Source organism: Panulirus ornatus, chromosome 14, assembly GCF_036320965.1.
Source record: "Panulirus ornatus isolate Po-2019 chromosome 14, ASM3632096v1, whole genome shotgun sequence".
Taxonomy (NCBI): domain Eukaryota; kingdom Metazoa; phylum Arthropoda; class Malacostraca; order Decapoda; family Palinuridae; genus Panulirus; species Panulirus ornatus.
The window spans coordinates 55,988,708-56,003,707 of record NC_092237.1 but is presented as its reverse complement, the minus strand read 5'-3'; the positions used below and the strand labels follow the sequence as shown (position 1 = coordinate 56,003,707).

Genomic DNA, 15,000 nt, shown 5'->3' with positions numbered 1-15,000 from the left:
TAACCAGCCCGAGTGGAGGGAAAGCTAAAGGAAGACTAATGATATCATGACTGGAAAAGCTAAGGACATCACGACCATCAGGGTCAAAGGTGAGGAAAAGATACGATTTCTACACCAGTCAGGTGAAGACCTTGATAAACCTAAGCTAACCTGAGCAAACCCAGTAAATATGGAGCGGCATCAAATTTCACAAACTTCAAAAGATTAGGAAACTATATATTTTTACATACACACTTGCACAAAATCATAACAGATACGTGATTCTATAAGTGCTGAAAAAATATATATATGGAAAAGGAAGTATGAGATCTAGAGCGCTTTCGTGTATTGACACATCTTCAGAGGACAATTCCAGAATTCGTCTCTGGTCCTCTCACTTTGTAACTGTCCTCTGAAGATGTGTTAATACACGAAAGCGCGCAGGATCGCGTGTTTCCATTTTTCCATGTGGTTTTTCAACACACACACACACACACACACACACACACATGTATATATATATATATATATATATATATATATATATATATATATATATATATATATATATATATATATATATATATATTACATGAACCTATCCATATAGACTGGCCATAAGTCCTTAAAATATCATTTCTTTTATAAAGGTATTTTCAAAAATGTCCATAGTGGAAGCGTGCAACCATTTCCTGACCCAGAGCAACCCACCTTCCATCATCGCTATTAAACCCGCTCAAACGACAGTAATGTTTCCCCCCCACACACAACCCTGTGGTGCACAGGACTTTGTTATTCATCTCTTTTTCCCTCCCATGCATATGTTTCCTGGTATTCCAAACTGACGTGGAAAAAAAATATTGAGGTTTCCAATCTTTTTTTTCCTTTTTTTTCTTTACAAGTACGCACATCATTCTCTCTCTCTCTCTCTCTCTCTCTCTCTCTCTCTCTCTCTCTCTCTCTCTCTCTCTCTCTCTCTCACGGACCTTTCATCCACCACCAGCTCCCTCCACCCTCCAGACTCCTTTTTCTAACACCTCCAGCTCCTACATATGCTATCCACTTTTACTTAAAGCCTTCGTTCTACCCTGTCTCTAAACTCTTCTATCTTCGTTTTTCCTCCCTACCTCCCCATCCCTTAACTGCCTCCCCCTCCTTCCCCTACCTGCTTCATCCCTCCTCAAAACTGCCTTCACTTCCCTTACCACCCTATCACCCCCTTTCCTTACTTCTCTCCCATCTCTCCCCTTCCCATTCTCTTCTCCCACAGCTGGTCAGGCACCCTCGGGGGCCCAGAAACACTTGTGGGTTCCCACGAGCTCCCAGGCCTTCCAACTCCCCCACTACAACTCCCCCCACACACGTATATATCCAGGGGAGCAAAGCCTTACTCATCCCTCACCCTTAAATAATATTCTCCCCTCTGTGATCACTCGTATTCTCACCACATACCAAAAGTAAAAATAATAATAATAATAATAATAATAATAATAATAATAATAATAATGATGATAATAGTAATGATAATAATAATAATCTAATAATAGTAGTAATGATAATAATAATAATAATAATAATAATAATAATAATAATAATAATAATAATAATAACAATAATAATAATAATAATAATAACACAATAAGGACTTCATATCTAGTAATCATTTTAAGTAATCATTTTAAAAAATATATATATTACAGGGACTGAAAAAAATGAGAAAAATTGCTCAGACTACATAATACGAAAATGAAAATAATAACCTGCACAGCATGAATATAGTAAGAACAGATAACTATCAAGGATACTGGAAGAGAAAATTCTCAGAGACACTGTTGCTCTCTGTATGTTCTCATAGCTGTATCTTCGAGGATACATAAATTGCAAATATCAATTTGTATGTTCGATGCATATAGAAATGAAATCAACAAATCACTACAGACCTGAAATTAAATCTGCACACTGGTCATCCCATTCAAAAATCAAGTATAACTTCGTTAATCAAATTTCCAGTCCCTCGTTTTTCACAATTTCCTTAATTCCATTCCTTTTTTCCCCCGCTCTCTCTCTCTCTCTCTCTCTCTCTCTCTCTCTCTCTCTCACACACCCGTTCACACTCCCACCCGGCTGGACAGCTGACAGTCAGCCATCACCAAGCCTTCCAGCCAGCGGCATGGAAGTCAGCCAGTCAGTCACCCACGCCCCAGTCATCACCATGGGGCCAGCCCACCACCATGGATCTGACTGACCCTTCCAGACGCTCATAAAAGGCCCCTGGTAAGCCCGCCACTCCTCCTTGATCGTTCCAGCCACCAAGCTACTACTTCCCTCCCTCCCTCGCTACTCCCTCCCTCCCTCGCTGACCGTTCCATGGCCTTCAGCCTGGAAGCCAGTGAGTAAAACCACCACCGCCGCTCATTCCAGCCGCCCGTAGGGAACCTCTCAGAACGACGCTGTTGCTCGCCTGGAACACCCGCTTGGTCACGAGTCCCACCTTTCAACCCACAACTTTGCCGCTGGACGAAGACATCAGGACGCCTCCCACAACCCATCTACTTATCCTAATCCGACCGTGAGACCAAGACCTTCCGTGCAGTATACCTCAGCCAGGGCGAAAGGGAGAGACACAGACTTCCTCTCTCTCTCTCTCTCTCTCTCTCTCTCTCTCTCTCTCTCTCTCTCTCTCTCTCTCTCTTTCTCTGAAGGAGCCACGGAACGGAACGGAACGGAACAGGGGGATAATACACGCATGTATATCTACATATAAATATATATATATATATATATATATATATATATATATATATATATATATATATATATATATATATATATATATATATAACATACACCCATAGGTAAAAATGTACACATATACGACGCAAATTTGATCATGCAAATATATAAATACACAAATGTAAAGATGAAAAGAGTGAAAAAGCACGGTTTCAAGCGCGCGCACACACACACACACACACACACACACACACACACACACATCCGCGCTGGATTACTGGAAATAATAATAACTTGAATATTGATGTTTGTGTCACTGTTATGCAAATAATTGCTCTTTGCTGATGAACAAAGAGTGTCTGAATTACTGTATATGGCAGTTAATAAATAAACAAATAAATGAATATATATATATATATATATATATATATATATATATATATATATATATATATATATATATATATATATATATATACATATATATATATATATATATATATATATATATATATATATATATATATATATTGTAAATGATAATAAAAGCGTTTAAAGAAAAGGCTTTAAAGTTTGCCTCTGCAACACCTGTGGGGGAAGAGGAGGGAGACAGAGGCATGAAATAATAAGAGAGGGGGAGACAGGTAAAGCTGTAGAAACCGAAGAAAAAGGAGAGGAAGACTGGCGGTGTTGACGCTGTGGCACAGAACAGATGACGCCCACAAGGACCGGGTACAGGCCCTTACAAGCTTCTGCCGTCAACCCCCCATCCTGGCAGCGCCCGTCTATAACCCTTCCCTTCCCTTTTCCTAAGGCCCCCCCTACAACACAGGTTCTCTCTCTCTCTCTCTCTCTCTCTCTCTCTCTCTCTCTCTCTCTCTCTCCCTCTCTCTCTCTCTCTCTCTCTCTCTCTCCCTCTCTCTCCTCTCTCTCTCTCTCTCTCTCTCACCCATATGTATACAGACATAAAATTTCTCCTCGGCTCTGACCCCTTTCTACACTAGTACGATATTTTTCACATCACTGTACACAAGAGGGAAAAGAAAATATGGTATATCTTCCTTTAAGCGTCAAGATTCTAATTAAATATCTATATAAAAAAAAAAAAAAAGAAAAATACTCCATTGATTCAGTAACTATCGGGGAAAAAAATCGCAAAATGAACGACGTACAACTGCAAATGTGAACTACGACGCACGTAACGATTACCGACATGACGGAATTATCACAAAAAAATAGGAAAAGCGAAATTCGTCTGTTTTACAGTGTAAACAGAGAGCCAGCCCCTGGCTCAGAGTAAATGTTCCGGGGCAATCGACATTTACACCATAATTACTTTACGTAAAATAGGGTTCTAAATGATCACACGATGTAAATGGCTATTGGTACAACGCTGGGAGGGAAGGGGGTGTGTGGAAGGGTGGTAGTGTTGGGAGAGGAGGGGAGAGGAGGAGGAGGAGGAGGAGGAGGAGGAGGAGGGAGAGGCGTGTCGAATGTTTAAAACCTTAATTTAGTTAATATATTGTTCTGGAATGGTTCATGAACTACACATGGAACTGCGCTTATCCCGGTGGAATTCAGAGAAGGGAAAGGTGAGGGAGGGGGGTAAATTTTTATTTATTTTCAGTGGGGATTTCTTTTCTTTTTTTTTTCCACGACCCCTCCCAGTCCCTCTCCCAGCGGTTTCCTCACTGCGAAGACGTGGGTGGCCCAAGACCGTCAAGACATCTGGCCATTTTTACTGCGAGAAAGCCAACGCTGGCAGCACCAGCAGGAGGGACGGGTCGGTGGGTGGGTGGTTTTGTCTGGGACATACCTGGTCCCCGGCGATGACATCTCAGACTCCTTAATTAAAGAGGAAGCTTCTAATTAACTCGGATTTTTATTCTATTTCAGAGCCCCCGCTCGCTGAGAGAGAGAGGGAGAGGGGGGGGCCGAGTTGATTGGACGGATGAATAGCCAATCACAGTCCATTTTGAAGAATGCTCAAGTCTAATGGGGAGGAGGTGATTTCTTTTCTTCTTTCTTTCTCTTACTCTTTTTTTCCCCCCCTACGGGATGGTTCCAGTGTGGTGTAGCTCTCCACGAGTACCCTTGAGATCCAGTCGCGGAGTCCATTTGACGCGGGGCGACAGTTCAACTGTGTGTGACGACTTGCACAATCTACCGTGTCTTCCTGCATCACAACCCACTGCATCTACCGTGTCTTCCTGCATCACAACCCACTCCATCTACCGTGTCTTCCTGCATCACAACCCACTCCATCTACCGTGTCTTCCTGCATCACAACCCACTCCATCCACCGTGTCTTCCTGCATCACAACCCACTCCATCCACCGTGTCTTCCTGCATCACAACCCACTGCATCTACCGTGTCTTCCTGCATCACAACCCACTCCATCCACCGTGTCTTCCACCATCCTGCATCACAACCCACTCCATCTACCGTGTCTTCCTGCATCACAACCCACTCCATCCACCGTGTCTTCCACCATCCTGTATCATAACCAGCTCCATATATATATATATATATATATATATATATATATATATATATATATATATATATATATATATATATATATATAAATGAAGACCTCTGAGAGCATCGTAAGGTATACGTAAGGTGAGGTAAGGTCCCAGACCCCAGCTGTGGTGGGGTGGAAGACCTCCGAAACCATCGTAAGGTAAACGTAAGGAAAGATAATGTGAAAACTTCAGCCCATACAAGAAACCCGAGCAGGAGGTGTCTTTCCCACACCCATTCCATCACGGTACCAGGAGCTGTCCCTCAGTTCACCGTTCCATTACTATCCCATCGACTAGCACCTCCCCACGAGGCTCCTGTCCCACCTCCAGCAGGCTCAATGACACTCCACCTGAACCCATTTTCGGGTACTGTTCCACCTTGATTGAAATTCCTACCATTCCTCCCATACCGTCAAAACCCCTCATGTCTCATCTGTCCAATATAATCCTCCGTCTCTTTTTATCCATCTTTCTTCCTCCCATTTCTCTTCTTCCTCCACCGTTTTCTTTGTTTCTTCCTCTTCTTCATCTGTTCTTTTTTCCTCACCCTTCTTCATTCTGACTTTCCCCTCCCATCACTCTCCCTCCCTCATATCAATCTTCCTCCTCCCTCATCCCTCTTCCTTGGTGTCGTCTCCTTCTTCCTTCTACCTACCATCCCTTCTATTCCATCCTTTCTTCACCTCTACAGCTATTTCCTCTCTCTCTCTCTCTCTCTCTCTCTCTCTCTCTCTCTCTATATATATATATATATATATATATATATATATATATATATATATATATATATATATATCCTCCATCCCCACAATGACGAAGGCTGAATTAACACGTTACACCCCCCCCCCCCCCCTCTAGCTCCACTGGCCTCTTCCATCTATATCAAACCAGCGGGAAATAAAAATCTGACTGTCTAATCACCGCTACCAAACACCAGACGTGAGCCAATCACACACAAGACGTGATTTTTAAGGGAAAAAAAAAAAGAAAAAGATACTTTTGAGGAGAAAACGAGATAAAGGAAAGTTTACGAGAAGAAAACGGATGAAGGAAGTTCACTAAAAGTAACCCGATTGAAAAAAAAATAAAGGAAGGATGAATATACGCGGAATATAATGAGGGGGTTCACAACTGAGCCGTTATTAGAGCGACATCTGTTGTATCGAGACTGAAGAAACCCATCACGTCAGCTGTCTAGCTTAGAAATTCCAGCGAGACGGGAATGATAACAATCTTTTACAATTCGAACTATATAAAAAAAAAACTTCTGGGATTTTCTTTACGTTTTCTAGAAATTTACATTTCTTTTTTTTTTTGAAGGTTTCGATCATTGGTTTCTAAAATATATCGAGATGATGAAACCATTCATAAAACTGGTTTGGTCACAGGTTTCTATAGTATATCAATAAGATGTCTCACATGGTTACACCAGAGGTTTCTAAGAGCCATTAGCTGATGTCTTACAAGGTTTCACCAAAGGTTTCTAAGAGCCATTGGCTGATGCTTTACACGGTTTCATCGTAGGTTTCCACGAATTTAAGGTTTCGATCTTATAAGAATTATATATCAAACTCTCTTATTTTGTTTTCATAATCGGTGCCTGAGTTCTGGGGTTGGAATCCCACTTCAATTACGTACTAGTGCCAAATGATGGGTCGTATTTTTCAAACATAATGATACAGGATTTTTCCGACATATACAGATGTGTGTGTGTGTGTGTGTGTGTGTGTGTGTGTGTGTGTGTAACATACGACGACTTGAGTGTAACGTAACAATCATTTCGCGAGTCTCCACAACAACAAAAGTCATTAATTACCCCCACTTACGAGATGAATATCCGAATACTGGCAAGTCTGGTTCGGAAATCCTGATGGATCTTCAAAGGGAATATCACTGCCTAAGCCGACCTCGCCGGATATTGAAAATAAGTCCATTAATTGACAGAACGAACCCAACCCCTCAAATACTTAGAAACCTCTAAGGGGGCTTCGAGGCAATTAGGTTTCCATTAATTAGGTCTTGTAATTAACCCTCTTTCTGAGAGTAATCGGCCAGTCATTCATCTTATTAGTTCATGACATGGCTGAGGAACCATGAGGGTGGGGGAGAGAGAGAGAGAGAGAGAGAGAGAGAGAGAGAGAGAGAGAGAGAGAGAGAGAGAGAGAGAGAGAGAGAAAAATATATACATATGACCAATAACGTAGAAATCAGGGGAAAGCAGGAATGAGATCTTAATTGGGATCTCTCTCTCTCTCTCTCTCTCTCTCTCTCTCTCTCTCTCTCTCTCTCTCTCTCTCTATCTATCTATCTATCTATCTATCTATCTATCTACAACCAAACCACTTCTCCACACATCCACTGTATATCTACAACCAGACCACTTATCCACACAACCATTGTACATCTACAACCAGAAACATAAAAAAATAACTGAAATACGATTCTCTACAACCAAAAAAAAAAAAAAAACTATTGAAATTAGACTCAAGTATTCGCTTCCATGCTCAGGAAAAGACGAAACATTCCAGTTATTTTCTTTACCTCTTCCCTCATCGGTCGCAGTGAGAGTAGAAGCTGTCGTAGACCACCCACCCCCCACACACACACCACAGTTTCAAAGCGTGAGGGGGAAGTTTGCCTTTAAATTTCTCATCTTGGTTTCCTATGAATGGGACAATGGGTGGATGGACTTCCCGAAATTAAAGGCAAAAATAATTTCCTTGTTGAGCCGGAGGACTGAATGCCTTCCCTTCACTCCATTACCACAGCGCAAACAACGTGTGTTGTGTGTGTGTGTGTGTGTGTGTGTGTGTGTGTGTGTGTGTTTAAAATCGTACACAGAAAACCACATTAGTATACGTATAAGTTGTGCTCATACATGACAAGAGTGGGTCCATACAGTGACCTGTTATGCATATCCCTGGCCATGTATACGATAATAAATACGAGTACTTTTTTATCTTTTTTGAGATAGAAATTTTTAATCTGTTCCGTACACACATGGCTCGTATTTACCTACACATGTGAGGGAGGGATACATCAGCAAACACATGGAGGAAGAACACCTTTGAATATTTAATGGCAAATATGTAAATGAATGAAAAATTACATATATATATATATATATATATATATATATATATATATATATATATATATATATATATATATATATATATGTATATATATGTATGTATACACACACACACACACACACACACACACATATATATATATATATATATATATATATATATATATATATATATATATATATATATATATATATATATGCACGAAACGCAGTACATTTATGGATAACATGTACATTCAGTCATACCAATAAAGATCGATGTGGTTTTGCATGGGTGAGCTGGGCCGGGATAAAATGATAACATAAGAGGAATTTTTATTACAGACCCATCGAAAATGTGCGTTCCAATCACCATATAAATTGCCTAAATGACGGGATGGATCCACATTTACAGGCGATTTTTTCATTTTATCATCAATCCCTCCATCCTTTATATATATATATATATATATATATATATATATATATATATATATATATATATATATATATATATATGAATGAGGTAACATAACGGTCTACCCTCATATGCTTGGCCTCCTCACAAAAACTATGGGAAGCAGTTACCTATCCAGTTCCGCGGCGAGGTACACGCGGTAGTGGCTGCGACACTTGAGGAATGCTTCTAAAGAGCAGCGGCCGGAATAATACCCGTGAGTCAGAGACGACAGCAACCCCCACCTCAAGACGAGCTGGGATGTCGAAGAAAGATGGACAAGCAGGAGAGTTTATGCTTAAGCCCGAGAGGCTCTTGACTCCAATAGGCTTGACAGGAGGGAGGGAGGGAAGGAAGCGAGTTATCCCTCCTAATCTCCATTTTTCTTGAATCCAACTCGAAAAAAAAAATAGAAAACGGTGATATTCCACGACATGCGACTCGCGAAGCCTAACCATCTCCCAAGCATGAACGAGGGGATTATCTCAACGACCAAATTGGTCCTTCATATCACTGCAGAAGATGGAAAAACTCCCCCATTCAATCAGGATGTCAACACCTTCTTCTTCTTCTCCCCTCCTCCTCCTCCCCTAACCAACCCCAAAACTCCTCCTCTCCAACCGCAAACCCTCCCCCTTACCCACCTCATACCACTCCCTTACCCACCAGGTGACGCACACAGCCGGGCTGATTGTTTCAGCCAATCAAGTGCGGCGTTGGGCACGTCCTGAGCGGTGATTTGTCGCTAAATTACGAGGGGCGGCTAATGAGAGCACCGCTTGTTATGGGCATGCAAACAGTCTCTCCTTTGCTCATACCTTTACTCGTACCTCGCCTGGGTACGGTACAGTAGTATGGTACACTCCTCAGTGTATCGCGTGGTGCGTCTCCGGCTTGAACGCACTTACAGAGTCCATAACCGGCTAACAGAATGTAGCTTATGACAGTCTCCATGCATGGCATTTCCCACCTTAAGGCCTGCAGTGTGTGTGTGTGTGTGTGTGTGTGTGTGTGTGTGTGTGTGTGTGTGTGTGTGTGTGTGTGTGTATCACACTCTTGCCTCCAGTGTTTTAATTCATTACCACAAGCGTGTGTGAGGATCGGTCCCTCGAGAGCGTTGCCAAGGACATTCGACCTCTTTGGAAAGTCGACTCGTCACGGACATACACTTTCTCCTCCACAGTTCTTTTCCCCTTGACATGCATCGTTATCTCTCTTATCTTTTATGCTCTTATCTCTCTCCTCCCCCAGGCTTTTTATCTCCTCCTCAGGAGGACGGGGAGGAGACGCGAGAACCACATCTTCTGGTGTACTCGGGTGGGGGTGGTAAATTCAAGGGCAGGTCTCGGGAGCGCTGGCGTCGTCAAAGTCATGACATGCGTCTATGGAGACGCTGCACTACAGTTACTGGGAGGGAGGGAGCATTTCTTCCTCCCTCCTTCCCTCCACTCTTTCTCTCCCTCTTCATTCTTAGGCTTCTTCTTCCTCCCCCTCTCCCTCTCCCATGTTCTCCTCTCTCCCCTGCCACCTCCTCTCTACTTTACCCATTTTGTATCTACTTACATCCTTCTCTCCCACGTCCCGTTATCTATCTATCTATATATATCCATCTATCTATTTATCTATCTATCTATCAATCGACCTATCCATATCTGGCAGACGAATAATGATAAACAAACAGCTACACAAACAGACAAGTTTACACGTGCCATGATGCAAAATAAACAGGCCGTTGTTTGCTTGTTAAATTTCCATTTTTCTAGTTTATTCGTACCCACCTAACTACCTCCCTACCTACCAGGTAGTTAAGCCTACCTACCCGCCTATCAGTTGACCCAACCACCGATTTACCTAAGGCAAGTACCCATTTGCCTATATGTACCTTCCAGATTTGCTCTCACATATACCTACCTATCTTTGCCTTACTCCCATGCCTACAAGTGTACTCATTCATTATCTATTCATCTATTTCAATACCCATTGACGCATCTACCCACTTATCTATTTCCCTACCTACAAGCTTACCTACTCAAGCACCTGTTTAAACTAAATAATTACCTATCTATCAATTTTACCTCCTGGGTTACCTACCCATTTGCCTACTAAATCCCTTTATGTCTATCGATTTACCCTCCCGAGTCACTTACCCATTTACTTACTAAATATCTACATATCTATCGATTTTCCCTCCTGGGTTACCTACCCATATACCGATCTATCTCCTAGTCTGTATACCAATCTATCTACATATATATATACCTACACATTTACCTCCTGGGTTATCTACCTATCTACCATCTCCTGGTCTGTATATCAACCTATCTACCTATATAACCATACATCTTCTTACACACATCTCCCTCCTTCAACACCAACCTGTCTAACACGATCGTAGTCCAAACTCTTTTTCTTTTTTCTTTCTCTTTTTTTTTTCTCTCCTCAACTCTTTCCAGTTAATCAAGTACTTAATTAGATCGCCTGAGATCTTAAAGCGAGTCGCCGGCGGCAGAAGCTGATGCTAATTACATAACTATAAACAGCTGTGCCTTTCCCCTCCCCCCCAAGTACCGTAATTAACTCATAACGTAATTACTCGGTGATGGGAGCCAATCACTGTCGTTCGCGTTATTGGAAGGTGGGGGAAAAAAAAGTTTTCGCAGTTCAATGACGATTTGAATATAAATATCTTTTTTTTATCCAAAAATTATCAAACAAGAAAAAAAAAATTGGAGTGAAGAAATAATACCTCTCGCAGTTCAATGACGGGTTGAATATAAAAATCATCATCCAAAAATTATCAAAAAAAAAAAAAAAATTGCGTGAAGAAATACTTCTCGCAGTTTTAGTATGCTTGAATTTTTTGATTTTTATCGAGTTTTTCTTTTTTTTTTTTGCCAAACACTGAGTTAAGAATCAATTTTTATGACGATCAAATTTTCAGGTTTCACCTAGAAAATTTTTCGTGCCGAAATTATCAAAATATTAAACGACTGATTCCTTTACCCATTTTTTTTTATCACAAATTCTCAAAAATTCTAAATGTGAAAGTATTTCGACCCTAAATATCAGTCGTGGATTTTTTTCCCCCATGATTATCGAACACGTATATCACAACCGTAAGGCAAATATTGAGAACCAAAAATATTGGGAACGTTAAGAAACTTTGAACGTTAAGAATCTTTTAATAGGTGTCAAATTCCACTCACTGGGCTACAAACAAGATCCATGGCCATACGACTAAAAGGATAAAGGATTCGAATCGTTTGTCCTCATTCCGTCGCACGTCGTGAAGAGTGAAAACTGGAGGTCGTCCAGGTCGTCAGAACACATTGCCATACAACACACCGATTTCAGAAAGTTACCTCTGCAATCTCTTTAGCGTGTGGTGTATCGGGGGGGGGGTCGTAATGAACGCTGGTTTAGTCGTACTTGCTACTCTCGGTGTCATTCACGTGAGCATAGGGTCGTACATGAAAATGCAGGCGTATAGGATACTGCGACCAAGGGGTCGTACTTGTTTCAGTGGATGTACTAAACCACTTCAGCAGAGGGGGTACGACCCGAGTGTAATGACAGCCCGAACCAACGGCTGGAGTCACACTTACGACTAAGGAATACATTCTTCTACAAAGGTCGTACTTACGTGAAGGTCTTCCTCAAGGATCTGGTCGTCGTACTTACCCTCATTTGTTTGAGCTGAGTCCTGACATACTCGGCCCTGGTCGCCTGGTCGGGTCCCACCACGGTGAACGACCCCGTGTACTGGAAAGAGACGAGAAGGTACATGAGGATGTGACATGACACACCCCAACCCACGTCTAAGCTAGTCTTAAGATATCTCTTTAACTCTCCTGCATTTCCTTTTTTTTTTTTTTAATGTTGAAGGGTTCAGTCACGGACAGACGAAAAAGTCCACACCAAGGCCGAGTCTTTAACTGAAATATAAAGAGAATTATGAAACTGAAGAAGAGAAGACAAGGGGAGAGTTTTTACGAATTTTTGAGAAAGTGAAAAACCGGTGTTTTGAAATGTGCCAGGTCACAGATGCTGGGTAAGACATGAGAAGGTAGAGAGTTCCAAAGTTTCGACGTGTAAGGAAAGAAGCAGGTATCAAAACGGCCCACACCCTTGAGTTGCTGATGGCCACACAATAACCATGTGACACAGCAGCTTGCCGAGTACTGCGTGGTCTAGCTGGTGGTGGGGGCACACAAGCAGCCAGCTCTCTGGAGCAAAACCAAAGTAATACGTACAGAACAGGGAAAGTGAACCAACATTGCGGCGTAGGGCAAGGGGGTCAAGTTTGGAAGTTAGCCTGGGACAGTTTATAACGCGGACCGCTTTCGGACTCAACTCTGTCAGGTAAGGATGCAGAGCTAGAACCACCCCAAATGTGAGAGCAGTACTCCATACAAGGACGAATCAATCCCTTGCATAAACGGAGCAACTGTTCAGAAGAGAAGTTTCGACATTTAAACAGAACACCCAATTTCTTTGAGGCAGACTAAGCTATTCCTGTAATGTGGGGTTTCCAAGAGAGAGCGGATGTCACAGTAATGCCAAGTATGTTCAATGAGTCAGTGGTGGAATTACAGAACCGTCAAAGGGAAGACGAGAGTTGCGAGGAGTTTTCAATAAAGAGATGGGTAGAAACTGGGTCTTGGAGGCATTAAACTTAACAAGATTTTGTCTACCCCACTGAGATATCCTGTCCGAGTCTGAGTTTATTGAGGAAGCTGTGTCAAGACGCGATACGGATCGAGAGAGAGAGAGAGAGAGAGAGAGAGAGAGAGAGAGAGAGAGAGAGAGAGAGAGAGAGAGAGAGAGAGAGAGAGAGAGGGAGAGAAGAGGGAGCAGAATTGAAGGATGTGGTTGAATTCAGTGTTGAGTTGTCAGTGTATAAGCGCATTGTATTATGTGGATGAGAGGATATCGTTGAAAGGAAAAAAGTGTAGGGGACAGGACAGAAACTTAAGGAAAAGCTGTTCCATCAACAACCACAGAGATAGAAAGGCCAGAGAGGAAGCTAGATATGAAGAAACAAAATGAGGAAGGGAAGCCAAAAGAGGGGAGCTTCAGAGATGAGACCCACATGCCACGCCCTGTCAAAAGCCTTAGATATGTCAAACAGAAGTCGTCATTAAAACAAAAGACAAATAAGCAGACATATAGACGGAAAGAAATACACAGAAAAAAATAAAGGAATGGATATATATGTCTGTTTGATAAAAGCTTTGTCTAACAATACTTGCCCATCTGCGTTAAGCAGCCCCTACTTTACCTCACCTTACCTTATCTTAACTTACATCTCATAATCGAATATTCATCTATTCACTGTACACTACAGCAGAATAGAACTTCCGTTTTATCTGTTGATAACAGTATGTTTTTTTCCAACGATGTCAATGAACAGGGCATTATTTTTTTTTTTTGTCTATACCAAGCAGGCCACTATAAGAAAAAAAAATATTATAAACAAATGATTATCAAAGTCTACCTAACTGCATGTAAATCATGTTCCATTAACCTTGCCTTCAACTGCGAATCATAGGAAAATCAAATCTTTCGAAGACATATGTCAAGACATTCACACCATCGCCCAAACACGTATTAGCCCGACCAAAGACATGGTGGTAAATGGTATTCGAGTCTCAACGGCAAAACCATTTTGCATCTTAATATCTCAACTTTTCGCCACGTTACACCTTTCTGTCGTCTCGAGAGCCTTGTTACTTCGCTAGACAAACCGTATTCCCTCTTGGAAGAGCATTCAACATCTACATCCAAGCCACGGGGGGATATTCTTGCCTTCACTCCATACAAACACGACTCTTTTTGGCTTGCTAAATTCCATCCACCTTCTCCCGCAAGCTCACTGGACTTTCAAAAACCACATTCGGATCAAAGAGGATTTATTCATAATCCTTTTGAGACCTTCGCCTCTAATGTATTTTCATCTTATGCTTAACAACGGAGGACGTCTTGAAGGGGAGATCACCTACAGACGAGGAGAACGACGACGCCTGTTCATCTACGACTATACACTACGTCGAAGCTGGCAGACCCACTGGCTTTCGATGATCGTCTCACTCCTTCGTCCTACACATATCGACAGCTCCGGTGTCTTCACAGTCACATTGGATGATGGCTCTCTTTTCGCCATGTCCTTCCCTTTAGGGCCTGTCTTCCTCTTTAGGGCCTGTCTTCCTCTTTAGGGCCTGTCTTCCTC

The 15,000-nt window shown here is 41.8% G+C and overlaps 1 protein-coding gene across 6 annotated transcripts in view; it reads right to left on the bottom strand.

The window, feature by feature from the left end:
* LOC139753456 (EGFR adapter protein-like) overlaps window positions 1-15,000 on the bottom strand; it is an 846,501-nt gene that overhangs the window by 500,745 nt on the left and 330,756 nt on the right. For all 6 annotated transcript variants that reach the window (XM_071669991.1, XM_071669989.1, XM_071669992.1 and 3 more), the window contains one exon: window positions 12,453-12,533. In XM_071669991.1, the coding sequence (XP_071526092.1) occupies window positions 12,453-12,533 (81 nt within the window). The remainder of the gene's footprint in view (window positions 1-12,452; window positions 12,534-15,000) is intronic.